Source organism: Arvicanthis niloticus, chromosome 27 (genome assembly GCF_011762505.2).
Source record: "Arvicanthis niloticus isolate mArvNil1 chromosome 27, mArvNil1.pat.X, whole genome shotgun sequence".
NCBI classification, from domain to species: Eukaryota; Metazoa; Chordata; class Mammalia; order Rodentia; family Muridae; genus Arvicanthis; species Arvicanthis niloticus.
In genome coordinates this window covers 9,372,316-9,394,097 of record NC_133435.1, presented here as the reverse complement: position 1 = coordinate 9,394,097, position 21,782 = coordinate 9,372,316, and the positions used below count along the sequence as shown (strand labels likewise).

Below are 21,782 nucleotides of genomic sequence, written 5' to 3'. Positions count from 1 at the left end.
AAACAAAAATATTAGACTTCTCATGTCTGTACAACAGTGCAAGATAATGAATAAAAGATAAAGAAGTTATGATTTATCCTTAAGGGAAAACAATTCCAACTCTGGAGAGGTGGAAACAGGCAGGAGATTTAGGGCTTCCTGGCTGAGGAGATAAATTGAAGTTTTAAGGTAGTGAAGGACTCTGCTTCAAAAGCTAAGGGAGGTGTGATTGAGAGAGACAGCTGATGTCAGCTTCTGGCACATGCACCTGCAAACTCATGTATACACACACACACACACACACACACACGTAGAAACCAAAATTAAGCAGTCTTTCTTTTTCTTTTATTGTCTTTTTTATTTAAAAAATCTAATATTTATCTCTGCTCTTTCCACATCTCTCTCTTCTCTGTGTCTTTCCATACATAAGACTCCCTTTGTGTCTTTTAAATGTTCATGTCCTTATTTGTCTCTTATTCCAAGCTAACTCCAATCCCTTATTCACACACACAGAAACCTTCTACGTTAGGATCAGTGTATGAGAGAGAACATAAGATTCTGTCTTCAGAGAGTGGCACACCTCACTTATTGTATCATTTTCCAGTTCCGTCCATTTTCTTGCAATTACCAGAATTTCATTTTCTTAACACTAAACAAAATCCTGTTGTTTACTTTGCCACATTTTCATTTCCTAGTGGTTTGCATCTTATCTCAGCTCAATCCCTTTCCTGGCTGTTGGGAATAAAGCATCAATAAACATGGATGTGCAAGTATCTCTGTGCATGATATAGAGTCCTTTGGGCTAGGAGAAGCATAACTTGGACTTATGGTAGGTTCTGTTTTTACCTTTTGAAGCAACATTCAGATCGATTTCTGTAGCAGTTACACTACTCGTCATCCTCTGGAGTAGTGGGAGAGGACAACCAACCAACGACAAAGTTCGTTTAAAAAATTCCAAAATGAAGTCTGACTCTTTATACACTAAAAGTTAAATTTAAATTAAAACAAAAAAATACTCAAAGGAAACTATAGCTGTGACAAAAAGTGACAGAGTGGATCCTGGCGCTTCAGATGTAAGAAACTCTGTTTCCTCCAAATCTCTGAGTCTCACTCCTAAGAATTTACTCCACAGATGTGTCTCCAACAATGTGAAACTACATACTCATAAAGCTATCCTACTATTAATTAATTACCTGCATTATTAATAGGTCAACTCTTATGGCTGTACATTTGATGTTAATACACTAGATATTGTTTTACAAATGTGATTGATTTTTTATCCACAGACAGCATCAATTGTCCCAGTAGTCCCTTCTATTTTTTACTCTGGAGCCAGAGCCACAGCCCGAAGCTGCCATGTTCTGCTGCTTGCTGGGGCTGGAACATGGCTCCTCTTATTCTATTACCAGGTTTCTATTTTTCCAACTCCCTCTCTGCCTAAGCTTGGCTTTCCTGGGACTTGCTCTGTAGATTGACCTTGAACTGAGAGATCTATGGCTGTCTCCTGTAATGCTGGGATTACAAGTGTGTACCGTCATGTCTGGAATTAAGCTTTTCTTCACCTAAACCTGCTTTGTCCTGAACTGGCCTTGGATTCAGAGATCTCTTTGGCTTTGTCTCCTGGGATTAAAGGTGTGTACCACCATGCCTTGGATCTTGCCCCCAAATCTCTTAACCTGCTATCTCCGACAACGTAAGATTCGGTTCTATTTCACTTCCTGGTGCCCCTTTCATACTTGAACCATATATTTTATAATTTTTCTTTCTAAGCTTGCTATGCTTGTTCAAAATGCTCTTCATGAGACTTAACCAGAGAACAACATCTATGCTGGGGATTTTTGAGACTTCTTTTGTCAATGCAATTAATATGAATCTCTTTATCTTAGCCTTAGGTAGACTTTTCAGACAAGGGCAAAAAGCAGTCACATTCTTCACCAAAGTGCCACAAAAACAGTCTCTAGACCACATTTCTGAAATTCTTCTCCACTGAAACCTCTTGGGCCAGGTCTGCACAGTTCAAATCATACTTAGCAACAAAGAGCTCCATATTCCTACTAGGATGGCCCATTAAGCCCCATTTAAAGCATCTCACTGCTTTCTAAATCCAAAGCCCCCAAATCCACATTCTTCCAGACAAAAGCATGGTCAGACCTGCCACAGCAATACCCTACTCCTGGTACCAACTTCTGTTTTAGTTAGGGTTTTACTGCTGTGAACAGACACCATGATCAATGCAAGTCATATAAAGGACAACGTTTAATTGGGGCTGACTTGCAGATTCAGGGGTTCAGTCTATTATCATCAAGGCAGGAACATGGCAGCATCCAGGCATTCATGATGCAGGAGGACCTGAAAGTTCTACATCTTCATCTGAAGGCTGCTACCAGAATACTGACTTCTAGGCAGCTAGGACGAGGGTCTTATAGCCAACACCCACAGTGACACACCTACTCTAACTGGGCCACACCTTCTAATTGTGCCATTCTCTGAGCTGAGCCTATAAAAACCATTACAGAAACTAAAGACAATTTATGAGCCTGGGTTAGTACTGGGCCAGAGATTAAGGTGGTAGTGAAGGGTATTATTTTTGCAAACATTTTGCAAAATTTGAGTGAATATCTGTAGATAAGGTAATACAGTGTGTTAGTTTTGACAGTTATATCTGATTATTCTATCTAAAAATTTTATGCTTATTTTTATCTTATGTATACGTTCTATCTGCATGTATAGATGTGTTCTACATGTATATTTGGTTCAGAAAAGGGTGTCGGATCCCCTGAATTGTATTTACCAACAACTATGAGCCTCCATGTGGGTGCTGGGAACTAAGCCCGGATCCTATGCACGTGTAGTAAGTGCTCTTGATGTCAAACCATCCATTTCCACAGCCCAACACTCGACTATTCTTGTTCTTAGGCACATAATATTTAAGTTTTTCAGTGTAAAAGACTGGAAAATTTTCAGTTTATTATAAAACAGGTCGTAAATATCTAATGTAGTTTCTGTAGAGAGACAAAGCTTTAGTATTTATGGTATACAGTGTAGACAATTTGGAAATTTCGACAAACAGCATTATATTTTTCCCAGATATCTCTCTCCTTTGCCTTTGATATTTTTTTTTTTTCAGAATTAGAATTTGAGAAAGAAATGGCTCATGAAACACCTCCTACCACTGTCACAGCAGACGGTTCTCTGAGAACCTGCCCACTTCTCAAAGATAAATCTACTTGCGATTTTTGATGATCTTATGCCACTTGTAACTGAAGCTGCAACAGAATAGTCATCAAGTTTAGACATCGCAGAGTGAAAAGGACACTGCTAATTTTTACTTAACATGATTGCTTTGCATCCTGCTCATCGCCCTGCAGACGATGTGGCTTTTTGCTTCCTAAGGGCTAGTGTCTCAGTCACTATTCTATTGCTGTGAAGTGAAGCCATAACCCAGGCAACATATAAAAGAGAACATTTAATTTGGGGATAACGGTTCCAAAGAGTAATGGAGTCCATGACCATCATGGTGGGAATCATGTCCATAGTTGGGCAGGCATGAATCTGGAACAGTAGCTGAGAGTTCACACAGTAAGATGGTAAACACAAGGCAGAGAGGGAGACAACTGGAATGCTGTGGGCTTTTGAAACTCCTCCCCTCTCCAGTGATCACCTCCTTTAATACAGCCACACATCCTAGTCCTTCCAAAATATTTCCAACAATTGGGGAACCAGCATTCAAATATATGGGGACCATCCTCATTCAAATGAACACAGCTAGAGATATACAACTATTTACAAATACCGCATTTTACAAGTCCATTTAGCCATAGAGCGGCATGTCATTGATTTCATGACTTCCCTGGTATAAAGAGTGCCATAATGAATTGGACGTGCATGAATCTCTAATGAATATGGTTTTTGATGCACCCAGGAGTGGTAGAGTTGAATTGTGTAGTAATTTGTCTCTTAGGTTTTGAGACTTTCATGCTTATTTCCATGGACTAGTTTACATCCCTGTCAACAGCGTCCTGGGGTTCCCTTCCCCCTGTTCCTCAACAATGGCTGCTCATTGTTTCCTTGCTGACAGTTTTGCCACTGAGATGAAATAGATCTTCAGTATAATTTTGATCTGTGTTTCCTTGACGGCTAAGAATGTTACATATTTTCCTATGTACCTAATGGCCATTTATATTTCTGCATTTCAAATTGTTCAGTTCAATTGCCTGTTCTAAATTGAATCATTTCTTTTGAGGATTATGCTTTTGAGTTCTTCATATAGTCTAAATATTAATACCCTGATAGATGAATAGTTGAAAAAGATAATTTTCATTCTGTAAACTGTCTCTTCACTGTTGGTTGTTTTCTTTTGCTGTGCAGAAATGTTTTACTATATTGGTGCAACACAGTTAATTATTTATTATTTTCTGCACTATTGGAGTCTATCCAGAAAGACATATGCCTATGCTGTGAAATATTTTTTCCTATATTTTTTCTAGTAGTTTCAAGGTTTCACATTAAAATCATTGATTCCTTTTGTTAGATACCAAATGGATTTTTTTTCAGACAAATATAATTTTAACAACTTTTAAATCAATATTGTTCCATTGGTGCCACTTATCTTTTGGGTTTTGTAATCAGAAATAAGTCTTTCACACATTACTTATAGTTAGAATTACAAATATGTGTATTATTCTCTGACATCATATAGCAGGATGAGACATGTGAAGAAACAGTATATACCATGTATTTAACTAAACAGAGATTTAAAAGCTCTGTCTGTCTGTCTGTCTGTCTGTCTGTCTATCTATTCATCCATGTATCCATTCCATCTATCCATCCATCTATGTATCTATCCACCCACTCATCTCCTATTTATTTAACATCTATATATCTCAGCAATTGTACAAATAATATAACATTAACTTTGCTTCATATTTCAATATGAATTTTATTGACTTCTGCATTTTTGTATGTGTATGTACCCATGAGTACAGGTACCTATAGAGGTCAGAAGAAGATGTTAGATACCCTGGAACTGGATTGACAGTGGCTGTGAGCTGCCCCTGTGGGTAATTTCTGAGGAAACCAATCTGAATCTTCTAGAAGAGCAGCACTCTCTACCCTGGAGCTGTTTCTTCAGCCCTGTGTAATAACAGTTTTTGTGGAATCAGTCACATAGTGCAGAGAGGTGTACAGAGGCAAAGTTTTCTTTCAAGACACATAGCTCACACTCAGCCTCATGTTTCAGAATTAACAGCCAAAACACACTACATAAAGCTAAAGGCTTAAATTAAAATTTCCAACTCTGTGAGAAATTCATGTTCATATCTCATACAGCAATTTTTAATCTTGAGATCGGTTTATGCCCCCACTTTTCTCCTTCCAGATCTGCTCAGTATTCCACAGTTGATTCAGAAGCATTTGGTAGAGAAGGTATCCTCTTGTTCTTTACTGGCTTAACTATAAAAGCACGACTGCTTACATGACTAGAGACTGTGGGGCGTTAGAGACAGAGTTGCCCTCAGTAATTACATTTCCTTATAGATTAACAACCTGTGACACAGAGACATCAGATGATATCTGTTATCACCCAGTTTAGTGAGGCTTAGTCATGTGCTGTGGTGTGCAGCTGTATTCCCAGCCCTAAAGTGACTGAGACAGGAGGATTTGAGGACTTCCTGAGCTCATCCCACACTCCCACACTCCCTCATCCCCACACACAAAAAAACTCCACAAATAAATTCAAGCTCTCATACTTCCTATCTGTGTCAGCCACACTTTGTGTTGCTGGGATGAAATAAACAAGAAAAGGGGAAGAAAGCTTTATTTCAGCCCACAGTGCTGTTGGAGGCAATCTATGTGTCAAGGCTGCTGTTTCCATGCCTGTGGTGAGGCAGAGCAGCAGGGTCCTGAAAGCATAGTGAAAGCATGCACAGCGGCTGCTTGTCTCATGGCAAACCAAAAGAGCAGGCAGATGGAAAGTGTTTGCAGACTACACAGTTTCCCAAAGACACTTTGTTACCTACCACCAACCAAGGTCCTTCTCGGATGCTTCATTTCTTCTCAATAATGGCATTACAGTTGAGTTCATTGAAGAATTAATCTACTGAGTAAGTCAGGGACCCTAGGATGCAATCGTGACCACAATATATACCAATATATAAGCCTGTAGAGACATTTCATACTTAAACATCATTTGGTCTTTTATTTCATCATATAAACCTCTCAGAATCCTTGACTCATTTATATACCCTGTCTGCCTACCACAGAACTGGCCTTGCATTGCTCTAGTGATGACTATATTTCAAATAAGAGAAAAAAAAATGGTATCTTGTTCTGCCAAATGATAAATTGATGTCACCGTATAAATTTAATAACTTTGTTCAGTGTGAAGGTTGTTATGTGCGAATGAAAAACAGTGTTGAGAAAAGACACAAACAGCTTAACTATCTGCCACAACACAACAAGTGACAGACTCCCTGGGAGCTCTTCTAAGGCGAAAGCCTAACACTTCCATCACCAACGTGGATTTCTCTAACGCTGCTTCCACCTACAGAATTTGAGCTGACTAGAACATGGTTGAAGGTTACATCACCAACTCCATTGCCTCCCATACTTGGTGTTCCCAAAGCGATTACCCAGGCATTGCTTAAATGAAACATTTATTATTTGGTTAATTTAAGTCTTCTAGCCGTTGAGTATCTATAGATGGCACGATCACTGTGTCGCTTAGTTTTAGTCAACTTGACTTAGAGTCATTTGCTCAGGTGAAGAATTGCTGCCATCAGATAGGCCTGTGAGCTTGTCTGTGGGGCCATTTTCTTAAGTAATGGTCAGTGTGGGAGGACCCGGTCTGCTTTGGATAGGCAGGTGCTCCTGGGCTGTATGAGAAGGCAAGCCGAGCAAGCCATGAGAACCAAGCCCTCGGCAGCATTTCTCCACAGACTGCTTGAGTTCCTGCCTCCAAGTCCATGCCTACTTCCCTCAGCGATGGACTGATGTAGAAGTAAGTTAAACATCCTCCCTCCGAAATCGTGGTGCTTATTACAGCGACAGAAAAAACCAGAATCACCACAAACCAACACATTTCAAGCAGAATCTTTTTGCTGAGTATAATTGCCCTGGAGTAGTAAGAATTTTAAACCACGCTTCCATATAGTGATAGCTTAAAAGGAAGCTCTTAGAAGCAACCAGCTGCAGGTTAGTTTTTCAGGGTAAGTATGATATATATATATATATATATATATATATATATATATATATATATATATATATATTTGTCCAAAGAATCCTTTGTGTCTTTTATAGCCCACCCACAGGTCTGCTCATTACATCTCTGTGATGTGTTACAGCTTCCTAAGACTGTGACACAATACCAGAGAGAAACAACTATGAAGAACAGATTCACTTTGGCTCCCATCTCAAAAATTTCAGGCTGTGCTTACTACAGGCTCCATGATTCTCAGCCCGTAGTGAAGAAGAAACTGCTTACTTCATGGTGGCCATGAAGAAGAAAGAGCAGGGAGGGGAGAGAAAGGATCAAAGGGCAAGACATACCCTCCAGAGCATGGCTGCCATGCATCTTTTCCTCCTCCATGCCACCTGCCAGCTTTCAACACCTACCAGTAACCCTTCAAGTCCTTCATCGTGTCACACACACAGGAGTCAAGGGTCTCATGATTCAATCATACCCCAAAGTTTACCTCTGAATACTGCATTGAGTATCAAGCCTTGAAAAAACATTCGTGTGTGTGTGTGTGTGTGTGTTTGTGTTTATGTGTATGGTGTATGCATGTCAGTGCAGAACCCACAGAAGCCAGAAGAAGGCATTGGATCGCCTGGAGCTAGGGTTAGAGGCAGTTGTGAGCAGCCTAATGTGGGTGCGGGGAACTAAACTCTGGTCCTCCAGAGCAACAGCTCTTAAGCCCTGAGTCATCCCTTCAACTCCAGGTACCAGGCCTACCAGTGACCCTTCTAGGGATGATGTTTCATATCCAAAGGACATTCGCCAAAGACAAAGCTAGGTCCCTGGGTTCTGCTCCTTTTCTCCAGTTCCTTTTAGTGTTTGCCAAAGGCAATATTTTATTGATTTGTAACCTCTTCTGTCTCCCTTCTGCCTTTGAAGGTAGTTGACACTGCTGTGACTCCCAGCACCCATTTCATTGTCTACTTGTTTCTGGGAAGCAGAACTTGTTCTTTCACCCAGGTGTGATTGACATCTGCTGTTTCCATGATTGGCTCCTTGAGGTGTGTGATGGTGTGTGTGTGTGTGTGTGTGTGTCTTAAATCAATTAGCAGCTTCTCAGAGAGCCATCTTGTAGTCTTCTTGGGACCACCACATCAACCTGATTTATGTATCTATTTCTGTGAATTTTATTTGCTTTTTAATTTATGTTTTTTTTCTTTTTTTTCTTTTTCCTTTTGAGGCAGATTCTGACTCTGTAGGCCAGGCTGGCTTGAAACTAATATACAGTCAAGGTTAGACTTGAACTCTCCCCAATCTTCTGACTCAAAACTTTTAAGTGCAGGGTTTAGAGGTGAGAGCTGTACACTCTGATTATTTCTCCACTGTTCCTCTTTCCTGAGAGCATTGTTAGGACAGACCTTTAACTCTTTGCCCCGAATCCTAAAGTGGTGGTTGTTATGCATTAAATATTGATGAATACTGAATGGATTCTTAATTTTCTCTTAACTCAACTACCACAAATACTCATTTACTGTATGTGTCTGTCTGTCTGTATCTGTATGTCTCTCTGTGTCTGTCTCTTTCCTCTTCTGTCTCTGTCTCTGTGTGCACCTGAGCACAGGGTAGGGGATTTGCCCCAAGCACTTTAACCACTGAGAGAATTCCCATCTGTCCTTGTTGAGAAGGTTTTGATTTTGACAGATGTATGCCAATTATTCAGATTTTTAAAACAAGCCTTCAAAGCAAAACACACCAAGCAGAGCCACAGTTTCTGGCATTCGAATGAATTAGGGAAGATTTTCCCTAAAGCAAGAAGGCATCATTGGAAAATGTCCGTTTTCTTGTTGGTTTTTCTCAGGAACCAGGAACATTCCGCGGTAAGAACGCAAACGGTTCTTCATTTCAAAGTGGAGTCCAAATTCCGTCGGAGCTTGGGAACGGGAGAGAAACATCTCGAGAAAATAAAGGCAGCGTAGAAGAAGGAGAGAATCCTGTTTTCTGAGTGTTACTTAAAAGAAACTTCCTCGAAAGCCCTCCCTTGACGTTACTTTAGAAACCTACTTTGGGAGCAGTTAGCCCTCCCAAGCCCAAACAAAGAGCGTGCCTGGCTCCCCCTAGTTTAGGTTTATTCTGGCTCTGCATGTTGTGGCTTCCAGACAGGGGTCGGCGGATTTCTGGACGGTCCTTTCGATCCCTTTAAAGGTGGGGCTCGTGACGGAGGATGTGGGGGAAGAAAGCGGGAGGCGAGGGCTGGAGAGTCGCGGTTGACATAGTAACTCTTCAGCTGCTCTCCCTGGCAGCTGCCACTGAGGCCCCGCCTGTGCCCTCTGCCTGGGAGCCTGGGGCCGCCTGTCTGCGCGGTCCGGATGCGCTCAGGTCAAGGTTCCCTTCGCGGCTGTCTCCTAAGCCCTTAAGTAGTGACTTCCACTCTGGCGGGCAGGGAAGCCACTGGCAGAACCTAGCCAGCCGGGCATCTGAGTCTCTTTCCTCATTATCCTCTCCCTGGCATCGCTTTGCTCTGGGCCAGCTCGGTAGGTGACGCGGCCCCTTCTTCCCAGGTTCCCATCTACGGAAGCAGGGGTGCAGGCCGGCAGGGCGCTGTGCCATGAGCCAGAGCTCGGGGTTCGTGACCCGGAGGGGCGGCTCTCCGAAGGCTGCCCCTGGAGCCGGCGCGCGGCGCAACGAGAGCCAGGACTATTTGCTGATGGACGAATTGGGAGACGACGGCTACCCGCAGCTCCCGCTGCCACCTTACGGCTACTACCCCAGCTTGTAAGTACGGGTGAGGGCAGCATGGGTTGTGGGAGTGGGTCCAGCGATGTCTCTCCAGACTCCCAGACAAGCTAGGGGTGCGAGCGCGCGCGTGAGATTAGGCTGACTGCTGGTGAGCACTCGAGGGCTGCGCTCACCCTCAGAGTGAGCCCGCGTGGTTCCCGCCCCACTACAGGTGTTGGGATGCCAGGTTACCACAGGGGACCTGATGCTTTGTCACCACGCGGGGGTTGGGGGGGGGGCATGCTTGGTCAATATCTACAGCCCCTGCCACCCGGAGGAATTCTGCTCAACAGGCACCATCTGAACAGGTTCCAGTTTTTCCGCTCCAGTGACTCAGTTTGTGTGGGAGAGATGATCAGAACTAGAAGGGTCTTTGAAGAGACTTTGGGGGCAGACACCCACCATAGTGCACTCTCCAGCTGTACCATAGTCCTCTGGGCATGAGTAAGGATTACTTAGGGGAAGAATGGGCAACCTCCTTCTCACCCTGGAGCTGAGATTAAAACTGGGAAATAGAACCATTTAGGGTTTGGTACCCGTAGCAGGACAGAAAAAGAGACCAGCTCTTTCCTAGTGGCCTCTCAATAACCACCACCACCACCACCACCACCACCACCACCACCACCACCAACAACAACAACAACAACAGCAAAACAACTGCCTGGTGACAGTGGTGCTGGGGAGGGACAGACAGTAGATAATAGAATGGAGAAACAAAGTCTCCATTCCTCTTTTGTCCCCCCACCCCCAGAGGCTGTGAGCACATGTGCAGCAGGCAGATAGTATTTCCTGCTCTTTACACCTTCGCTTCATGTCTGCTTGACTGAGTACCCAGGTTTCCTGGCCTGTCACAGCCCTCCGCAAGCTGTTTCCTAGAAAAGCCTTCATCAGTTCGGTTAGCTCTTCTAGAGTGTGGAGGGAGGGCTCTATTCCCCCCACACCCCCACCCCCAGGGGACTTGGCAGATCCTCAGGACATAGATTCGCTTTTAGGGCAGTGATGGGGCTGAGAGAGTCAAAACCTTGCTGTGGTTTATTTTCCTGGTGAGAACTGAGGCCCCAGGAAATGGGGCATCTACATTTTCTTGAGAATGAAAAAAAAAAAAAAAAGTTGGAAGTGGTTCCATTCATCTGAGCTGTGCATGCCAAACGCATCTACCCTTCCATTTCTGGGAAATTAAGCTATAATTTAGACAACATAAAATTCACCTCTTAGGTTGTACTGTCCAGCGGGTTTCTCCCTCCCCCTCAGGTAATAGTCATTACATTTCATATCCACAGTCAATAGGTAATTTCAGGACATTTTTGTTAATGTTATATTTGCTGTCCAGTTAGAAATCTCCTCTCTCTCTCTCTCTCTCTCTCTCTCTCTCTCTCTCTCTCTCTCTCTCTCTCTCTCTCTCTCTCTGTCTCATTAGTGTGTAGAGGCCAGAGATGGACATAGATTGTTTTCCTCTACAGTGCTCCACATTACTTTCTGGGGGACAGGGTCTCCCACTGACCTGAAATTCATCAGACTGGCAGACTAGGCTCTGACCGGATGCTGGGGATCTGAACATGGGTCCTCATGTCTATTTTGCAGTAGGCAGTCTTACCCACTGATTCCTCTCCCAGCCGTAAAATGTTTTGTCTCCTCAGACAGACTCAAAACTTCTCAAACTTTGGTAGGCATATGACCACCTGGTGGCTCTGGTAAATCTCCGATTCCCTAGGTCTTAGATGTAGCTGGGGAGTCTGCATTTTTAACAGTCTCTAGTAATGTTGTATGTAATGCTTCTTGACAGTGTAACACTAAAAACAGGAAGATGCACGGCAAGAAAAAAATAATTGTAGAAAAATGAATTGATTCTAGCATTCTATACATAGCTATTTGCAAATTTACTGTGAAGCTGGGCCAGGTGATCCACACCCATAGTCTTAGCTACATGGGAGGTTTCACGTTTGAGGTCAGTCTGGGCAGCATGAGGAGATCTTGTCTTTGAATTGAGTTCTGCCAAGCTCTAATGCTATTAAGTAGCAATATCTATCGGCTAAATTAAGCGATTTAGTAACTGTATGCCTTCTCAAGAATTAGATGGTCTCATTAACAAAACATTTCTACAGTCTCTATTCTGATTTATTTCTTTGTCTTTAGGAAAATGTTGAGCTTCAAATACTTATTCTGTTATCAGTGGTGGGATTAAATAAAGTAAAAATTCCAAGTTCTCTGACCACTTTCTATGTCTTCAAATGTGATTTACTATTTAAATCATTAATTTCTTTAAATTGCTACTGTATATAATAATTTGTATACAATTACATATTCAATAATTATATATTTAAAGAAGGGGTCTAAATATACTATTTAGAGCAAAAGTACTTTTCTCCTTCAGTCTAGGAATTTGAGCCTACTCTTCATGTAGACAGGTAAGGAACAGGATGCAGAAAGATACTGTAATGGGCTTCACTTCATGATGGGTACTGTTTGTTGAGTCATGTAGAGAGTAAACCATACACCAGAATTAAAGTTTTTCTTTCCCCAAATCCATTATTCCCCAAAAAGTCCAAGGTTATTTTCACCCACTGTGTTCTCTGTCAAAGTTTTAAGATTTTACAGTTGAATGAAAATATAATTGGAAAAGTTTAACCAGTAAACACTAGTTCTTCCATATGTAAGATGCAGGAGAAAATCTGAAGAAAATTAGTTCCCTCTGACAGAGGCTTTTAAACTTGGGAAGGGTGACTTTTTTTTTTCCCCACAGCCAGATGTGCACTGGTAGGGTGGTAGCAGCCACCATTGCACCTTGTGTATAGGGTGTATAGGTGTGTATAGGTGTGTATAGGGTGTATAGGTGTGTATAGGGTGTATAGGGTGTATAGGGTGTATAAGTGTGTATAGGGTGTATAGGTGTGTATAGGGTGTATAGGGTGTATAGGGTGTATAAAGTGTATAGGGTGTATAGGTGTGTATAGGGTGTATAGGTGTGTATAGGGTGTATAAAGTGTATAGGGTGTATAGGTGTATATAGGGTGTATAGGGTGTATAAGTGTGTATAGGGTGTATAGGTGTGTATAGGGTGTATAGGGTGTATAGGGTGTATAAGTGTGTATAGGGTGTATAGGTGTGTATAGGGTGTATAGGTGTGTATAGGGTGTATAAAGTGTATAGGGTGTATAGGTGTGTATAGGGTGTATAGGTGTGTATAGGGTGTATAAAGTGTATAGGGTGTATAGGTGTGTATAGGGTGTATAAAGTGTATAGGGTGTATAGGTGTGTATAGGGTGTATAGGTGTGTATAGGGTGTATAGGGTGTATAGGGTGTATAAGTGTGTATAGGGTGTATAGGTGTGTATAGGTGCGTATAGGGTGTATAGGTGTGTATAGGGTGTATAAAGTGTATAGGGTGTATAGGTGTGTATAGGGTGTATAGGGTGTATAAGTGTGTATAGGGTGTATAGGTGTGTATAGGGTGTATAGGGTGTATAGGGTGTATAGGGTGTATAGGGTATATAAGTGTGTATAGGGTGTATAGGGTGTATAGGGTGTATAGGGTGTATAGGGTGTATAGGGTATATAAGTGTGTATAGGGTGTATAGGTGTGTATAGGTGTGTATAGGGTGTATAGGGTGTATAGGGTGTATAGGGTGTATAGGGTGTATAGGGTATATAAGTGTGTATAGGGTGTATAGGTGTGTATAGGTGTGTATAGGGTGTATAGGGTGTATAGGGTGTATAGGGTGTATAGGGTGTATAGGGTGGCTACTTCCTCAAATCACTGAGATTTCCCTATAAGATTCCAGAGCAGTGTAAGTGACCATCCCGGTGATATGAATTCACCCACTCTCACTAAGAAATCTTCTTTCACATTTCTCTTCTTAAAAAAAAAAAAGTTTTTACATGTAGTTTTAGAGCTTGACTACTGAGGATTGTGGGAAATTACCTTTCGGAAGACCTACTGTGCATTACTCAGGCTTTAGAAAGTGCGAGTGTCAATGTGTTAATGACGGTGGTTTTGAAACAAAGATTCTGTTTCTTTTCTCTCTAACTTCCAATTAGAAATCAAATGCCATATTCATCACAGTTATTTTGAGTGATGAATCAAATAAAGTCTCAAGTCCAGCCAAGGCCCCAGGAGTTCCTTTATTTAAAGGTGTGTCTCTAGTCTGACTCTGAACGTGAGGGAGAATCTCAGATATGCACACATCCATTAAAGTGTTTCCAAAGCAACAGTGACTAGTTGATGTAGTTCAATTGGTCATTGGGTTATAAACTATTGAATTGTTACTATTACTGTTCAGACTGTGAATAATGACATGGTAAGAAAAACTAAAGCTATGGGCAAACAGGTAATGTTAGTTTAAAGCCACAAGAAAAGCTTATGGTAGCACAGTGGCTCAGTGGTTAAGGCTACTTACTACCTCCTGAGTTTGATCCCTGGGGTCTGATCTGGGGAGGGGAGAACTGACTCTGGGAAAATATCCTCTGACTTCCTTATGTGTGGTGTGCAGTATGTGTACCCCAATAAATAAATGTAAAAATAAAATACCCCATTGTAGCAAGCACATTGTAATAATGTATTTTAAAATATTTTAAAGCCTTAGTAACTTGACAGGCTGGGGATAGATATAGCCCGGTGGTAAGATGCTTGTCAACATACCCAAGATCCCTGGATTTGATCAAAAGTACCATGGAACAAAACAAGAACATTATTTAAATTGCTAAAAAATTATAAGGGATTGCTGTGTGTCAGGAGCAAAGATGCCAGAGAGAATACAATGTGGGAAGGTCTGAGCTGTAAATGAGGTGAGAGCTAGAACTGAGATGTATCTCAAATGAACCGTGACTCTCAGAATACTGAGATGTTAGGGTAGGAAAACACTGCCTACTAGCACAGTGTCAGGACAAAAACCAGGAAGAAGACATTTCCACCCCTGCAATGTCAACTAGAGATCCTCAAGCTTTCGACTATTAGTGCATTAAACCCTAACCCTAAGCCAGGAAGAAGAAATAGCCCCATCCATGTTGACTGCTTAGGAGATTCATCCAAGAGCAAGTCACTGAAAATAGACTCACTACAGCCAGTGACCAAGTACACAGAGAAACAAGTTAACTAAGAGAGAGTGAGGTAATAGCAGAATCTTGGCTTGCACAGCTAGCCAAGAACATCTGTGTTAGGGCCTTAGAAACTTAGAATAACAGTGTAACCAGGGGAAAGGTGTAAAGTTGGTGTGTATAAAATATCACAATATAAAACCAGAAAACTTTATGGAAAGAATGAAACTGAGGAAAGTGACATCTACAAAAGAAAAGAGTGCAGTTCCATTTCACAAAGTTTTTATCAAAATTATTGACTTATTGTGTGTATGCATGTATGTGTGAGGATACACCCATAGAAGAAAATAATCCAATTTTATTTTTAAAGTTGATTACAGGTGTGTGTATGTACATGTGTGTGCATGTGCATGTGCACATGCATGTGTGTAAAGTGTGTGTGTGTGTGTGTGGTATATGCATGGTGATTGCACATGACTGCAGGTGTGTGCTCCTGTTTGTGCATGTGGAGGAGAGAGCAGGACTTTGCGTGTGTTTTTCTATGGTTCTTTGCCTTGTTGCCTTTTACAGTGAGACAGGGCCTCTCACTGACCCATTTGCATCTCTTTCAGCTAGCCTGGTTGGCTAGTAAGCTTTTGGGATCAATTAGTCTCTACTTCCTGATGCTGGGCTTACAGGTTTATGCAACCACACCTGGATTTTTCCCCCCTTAGGGTTCTGGGGATTAGAACTTGGATGCTCATGTTTTTAATTCAGTGAGAATCATAATTATCTGTTATGTCCTTTGAAATAACATCAGTAACACTAATGACAAATCCTGAACTCTGGTGAAAGCAGGCAAATAGATTATCTATTCATGAAAAATATAATTCCATTTTTATTTTTGAGATAGAGTTTCACTAGGTTGTCCAGGCTAACATTAAACTCACTCACAGTGTAGTAAAGGTTGAACTTCTCCTGATGAGTGTTGAAATTATGGGTGAGTACCACTAGGCATAGCTGAAAATACAGTTCTTAGAGAAAAAAAAACTCAATGGAACAATTAAAAATACAATTTGGATATAGAATAGTTGATAATATCCCAAATGCAGAGATATATAGAAATATCAATGAATATCAACCATTATTAAACGGTGAAAAAAGTTTGTTCTAGAGCCGAGAATCTCAGGGGAAGAGCAGGTGTAAAAATCAATGTTGGTTTTGTTTTTTTTGTTGTTGTTGTTTCATTCAGGGATCAGCACCTCCCTAGCCATTCGCAGTGCAGGAGGGTCTCATCCTTGACCTAATGGAGAGGGCTTTGCATGACAGACACACCTATTTTGTTTCAAAATGTCCCGTGGCTTTAGGTAATCAGTAACCACTGGGAAACACTGATTGTCATGAAACATGTCTTTAGGACACCAGCACTGTGCGATGAATGATCTTCAGATGCACCTGACCATCCATCCATAGCACTCGCTCTACTTAGAGTGTTGCTAACATCTAAGGAAATGGCACGTCATTTTTCTCCACACAGTTATGTTCCCTGGGTTGTCAGAAGTAACTTCCCAGGGCAATTTGTCTTTTAGAGGGTAAAAATCGTTAAAAAGGACATTTTGTTGAGTCCACGCTTCTTCTTTTTTTTTTCCTTCTCTGTTTCATTAAAAATGCTAGCTATAATTGGACCTAATGAGTTAGATTACCATTTGTGATTGCTCTTTGTTTAGGAGTGTTCTGCTGGTTTCAGCACAAGGAGACATCTTCATCTTTACACCATGTTCCAGTTAAACTCTGGCATGTAAAATTTGGTATGCTTTTCAGGATTCTAAGCCACTGGAGTTGACTGAATCACAGTTCTTAACACAAACAAGTGTTACAGCTATCCCATAGCACATGGCTGTGACATAACTGGCTTCCCTTTCAGCTAATTGAGGCTTTAGGAAGAGAAGAAAAAAATACTAAGAACTGTATACAATGCAATGTGTTTCTATAGACAACTGATCCAAAATATTTACATCTGTCTGAGGGATCTCACATTTTTGGGATACCTACTCTATAGTAAGTCTTTTTCTAGTTGTACAAGTGTGTTTGTGTCTTGAAAGCAGCCACTTGGCTATTTTTAATGTTTGTTTTACAAATAATGGTGGAGAAATCTACAGATATTAGGCGAGAGCAGGAAGTTACAAAGCTGGTAAGTTTTAACGCAAGCCCAACCCAGTGCATCTCAGAAGCTCATGTGGCGCACATGTACAGAAAGGTCCTCTAGCCTCTCCGCATCCCACACAATCACGCTTGTCCCCATATAAAGGGCTCATCACAGCACCATCCCTCCCTTATGCTTCCTTCCTCTTGCCATAGATAATATGGAGAGTCACATGATGGTTCTGATATAGGCAGCCAAGATTCCTGTGCCGTGCTCATTATATACAGAAGACAGGAGAAGAAAAATCTCATGAATCTGAATGGCACTAGGCATCTTTGACTATGGCTTTCTATTTCTCAAGTGTTCGCCATCTTTGCTGGTCAGAGTCAACCTAGATACTGCAGACCTTTAATTGACTTCTCAGTCTATTCAGTCATCTCTATCGACCTGGTATTGTTATACTCAGTAGAGAGAATTTATAAATTCATCGTGGGCTTTTTAATTAATTAGTTAACTAATTAACATCCCAAGCACTGTCCACCTTCCCAGTCCACCCACCCCCCACTGAGACCCTCGCCCATCCCCTTTCCTCTACTCCTCTGAGAAGGTGAAGCTCCCCTGGTTATCTGCCACCTTGGTGCATCAAGTCTCTGCCCGATTAGGCATATCCATTGAGGTCAGTCTCAGAAACTCAGCCATCAACCAAAGAACACACATGGACTGGAATGAGGCCCCCGTGCACACATGCAGCAGACGTGCAGCTCAGTCTCTATGTGGGCACCCTAACAATTGGAGCTGAGGCTCCCCCTAATGTTATAGCCTACCTGTGGTAGTGTGGACTTTTCTATGCTTCATAGATATCGAGCCATTCAAACTGGAATAAAAGCTGTGAGGTGTGAGCATTCCAAACTCTTATTTTACGGATAAGAACAGACTCTTACTGTGAAGAGGTTGATGGGTGTTCCTATTGTGTCACAGCTTGCTTGAGAAGTAATGGAAATAAAGGAAGGGACCAAAGGCTCCCTCATCTGCAGTGAAATGAAGGGTTGAAATATTGCCCGTCTTTCTCACCAAGGAAGGTGTGTATACCACAGTAAGTGTTCTGTAGGTGACTTGCAAATTTAACCAAAGATTCACAAATGAATGACTACTCTTTAAAGAATACAGGCATTGTGTATAAACACACACATAAAATTTAATGAAAATTTTCTAATCTGGGGGGATAGTGCTTCCTCCAAGACCCAAAGGTCACCTAACAAATGCTCCTAGACCAGGCATGAGAAGCCCTCTTTTGAGGCACAGGCTATGTGTTTTGCTATTGCCCTCATTTTCCACCCCTGCCCGCAGGTGGAAGATAAGTCCCAATTGCTGAAGACACATGTATTTCAGACACAGGTCCCAGAGGCCCCTTAGCTGGAACTGACCTGAGTGCCTCCTCCCTAGAGGCTAGCTCTCAGGGTACCAGAAGGTGCTATTACAAGCTTCCAAAGAAGAGAGGAGGCCAACAGTCCTCCCCAGCTATGATATCGATGGACCACAACAATGAAGAACATGACATGATAACTCTAACTTGAAATAGTGCCATTCTTGCCTTGGAGGTAATCTACAGCCATCTAATTCAATCAGAGGCAAATCATGCCTAATCCTGGGAAAGCCAATTACCTGTTAGTGAAATCATCGATTTCAGAGGAGCTGCAGCTTCTACTTTACTAAACTGCCATAATCCCGAACTATACTCTAATTATTTGTCCTTACACTTACAGATAAGTGTAGTCCTCATGCTCATCAAGAAAAATACTCTTTATAACAGACATAAACCATTACAAAAAAAAAATCTCAACCAATGAAATTGAAGAACTGTGAAGCCCAGTTCCAATGGATACATGTAGAAAACACTCCTATATAAGGTTCAGAGAACAGTGCATAAGAGGGCTGAGGAGTTTGCTGTGAGACTGTTTCTCTTAGTAATGTCAAGAGCTAGACTCATAAAGTCTCAGCAGCATGACTTCCCAAACATGCACTGAACAAAGACAACAATAGACATGCCATAGCGGACGGGGAAAGGTCACAAGGCCTCAACCCTACACAAAGAGCTACAGCATCCAAAGAATACCAAACACGGGAGAAGTAGTCTTCCCCAGGGAAGAGCACACCCATTGGTTATCCAATACCAAATGGTCAGCCCTGAAGACATTCATATACGTAACATTACACAGGCTGAGCAGGTTATGTTTAGATATATACATATATGCATACAATAACAATTAATGAAAGGCAGAGACTCTAAATTTGAAAGAGAGCAAGGATGTGTACATGAGCGGGATTGTGAGAAGCAGGAATGGAGAAATAAAGTATATTGGAATCCTAAAAACAAAAGATTATAGACATAAAGTGCACCTTTTCTAAAATGCGTACAAAATTTCTCCCATGCCAGCACACAATTTGTATTAGAGACACTAACTTGAATGACGGGGTGAGGTCCTGGAGCTATGGCTCAACTATTGAGAGCTCATACTGCCTCAGAGGACCAGAGTGTGATTCTCAGCCTCTGCATAGGATCACCAGAACTTAGGCTCCAAGGGATCTTCTGCCCTCTGCTGGTCTTCACGGGCACCTACACCCACATAGTACGTGGTAGAATAAAATGAATCTTTAAAAACATAACAACAGCATGAAACTAGAGTTCATTGTAGGGTTTGCATAATTTATTTTTAAAAAATTTTTTATTCAATATATATATTGGTTTTATTTTTTCTTTCTCCTAACTCCTGACAGTTTCTCCCCACCCAGTGTCATGTCTTGTCTCTTGCTCTCAAAACAAACAAACAGAACAAACAAACAAACAAACAAAAAAACCAAACTAAAACAATCATGAGCAAAACAAAACTTTAAAAACCAAAAATAGATTTGCTTACTTTTAAAAAAGCATTTGTGTAGTATTTACCCAGAGGTATGGACTGCAGGAATTCAATTGAGTCGATGGTCAAGTTAAGATTGATTGTCTATTCAGGGCAAATTTCATGTCTCCATTATAGAAGCTTTGATTGGGGTGCAGGAAGCATCTTGTCCTGACATGATCAATACAAACAAAACCCTCATGCTGAACAGGGAGAGGCTCTTCCTGGGACATGCTAACAAAATGAATGTTTAAATGACCAGAATTACCATCCGAATTGGAAATGAGCTGATTTCTAAGGGTGGCTTAAAAATTCTTTCAGGGAGTTAAACTGCTACAAATAAAACTCTTCCTGTTATTGCAATGTTAGCATTCTTAAAGCAGACACTTTCAAGGAGCAGACTGCAGAGCAGCAGGGCAGCTGTGTAGGCCTAGTGGGGTGAAAATTCCTGCACTTACTTATGCAAGTGAGGCTGTCTTCTTCTTCACTTCTCACTTACATGCAGAGCTGTTCACTTCTCCAAGATGAAAAAGTCATGAATTTATTTCAATGGTTGTTTAAATTATTTACCTTCATCAGGCACTGTAGTTGAAATCTATGAGTTCTACATCTCATTAACTCTAAATAGCTGTGATTTGTAGCCTCAAGAAACTGGTTTAGATTTTGTGTCATATCTGTTGTAGTGACTTTTGTACCTACATTTACATAGACATGGCTTATATATAACTTAGGAACACATAAAAGAGCATATACATAAATTTTATTTTATTTTATTTTTTTTACCAGATCATGAACACTTCACATTCAAGAAATGACTCTCCTGAGTCCATTTTAACTGAGAATCCTGAATGGTTCTATATTCTATACTGTGCTGTCGTAAATGGCAAACAAAATACGGGTGTAGAAACAATTTTAAGATTTATCTATTTACTTACTGTTACTATTATTATGCATGCATGTGTGCATGCTCTGTGTGCATGTACATGTGTACAGATGTGTGCAGATGTCAGTGAAGACCTTAGAGGGCATTAAACATTTCGGGAACTGGAGTTGCAGATTGTTGTCATCTGCCTGATGAGAGTACTGGGAACCAAACTCATGCTGTTCAGAAGATCAGCAAGTACTCTTAACCCCTGAGCCATTTCTCCAGCTTCCACTATAGGTGTTTTTCAAAAAATTCTAATTATACAATTGATTGACATGATGCAATTCAACTGACTTTATAATTTTATGTTTCCAGAATACTGCTTAAAGAACCTGATTCATTGCTGTTCCTTATGGACTCCCTATAGTCTCTGACATACACACAAATGCACATTTACTTATTTCTTATGTGTGAAGAGAATATTTCACACTATTTCTAGGATTTATTTTTTTGAACTTTTATCCCCCACTGAATCCGTGGAGGCTATTGCCTTTAATGTTCGCACAGGCACTGCTGATTAAAGCTATGTCACAGCAGTGATTGACACCCAACAGAGCTTTAGCATCGATATAAGATAATATAAAACACGTGCACTTTCAAGCTTGTTAAAATAGGAGAAACAAGGGCTGATCACTAGGAGAAGCCAGCTCTCCCAGCAGTCACCAGCTGCCATAGTTCTCAGTCCCAGGGTGAGAACCTATGGAACTTCTCTGTATATTAGCATGTCTACTGATAATGACATTGTTCTGGTCTTGTTTATGTAACCGTTTCCAGGAGAGACTGTTTCACAGCAGTCTGCTTTGTGTTCTGGTTCTTAGAATCTTTCTGCCCCCTCTTCCATAAAGTTCCCTGAATAGATGCAGGAGTTGTGATGTA

At 41.3% G+C, this 21,782-nt stretch overlaps 1 protein-coding gene across 4 annotated transcripts in view; it reads left to right on the top strand.

Moving 5' to 3' along the window:
• The first annotated feature begins 9,245 nt into the window (after positions 1 to 9,245).
• Trpc6 (transient receptor potential cation channel subfamily C member 6) overlaps positions 9,246 to 21,782 on the top strand; it is a 103,764-nt gene continuing 91,227 nt past the window's right edge. The window contains exons 1-2 of one of the 4 annotated variants that reach the window (XM_076926092.1): positions 9,246 to 9,358; positions 9,715 to 9,928. In XM_076926092.1, the coding sequence (XP_076782207.1) occupies positions 9,762 to 9,928 (167 nt within the window). In that variant the 5' untranslated portion in view covers positions 9,246 to 9,358; positions 9,715 to 9,761. Of the gene's footprint in view, positions 9,359 to 9,430; positions 9,929 to 21,782 lie in introns of those variants that run through there. The other 3 variants (XM_076926094.1, XM_076926093.1, XM_076926095.1) reach the window with 3 other exon arrangements.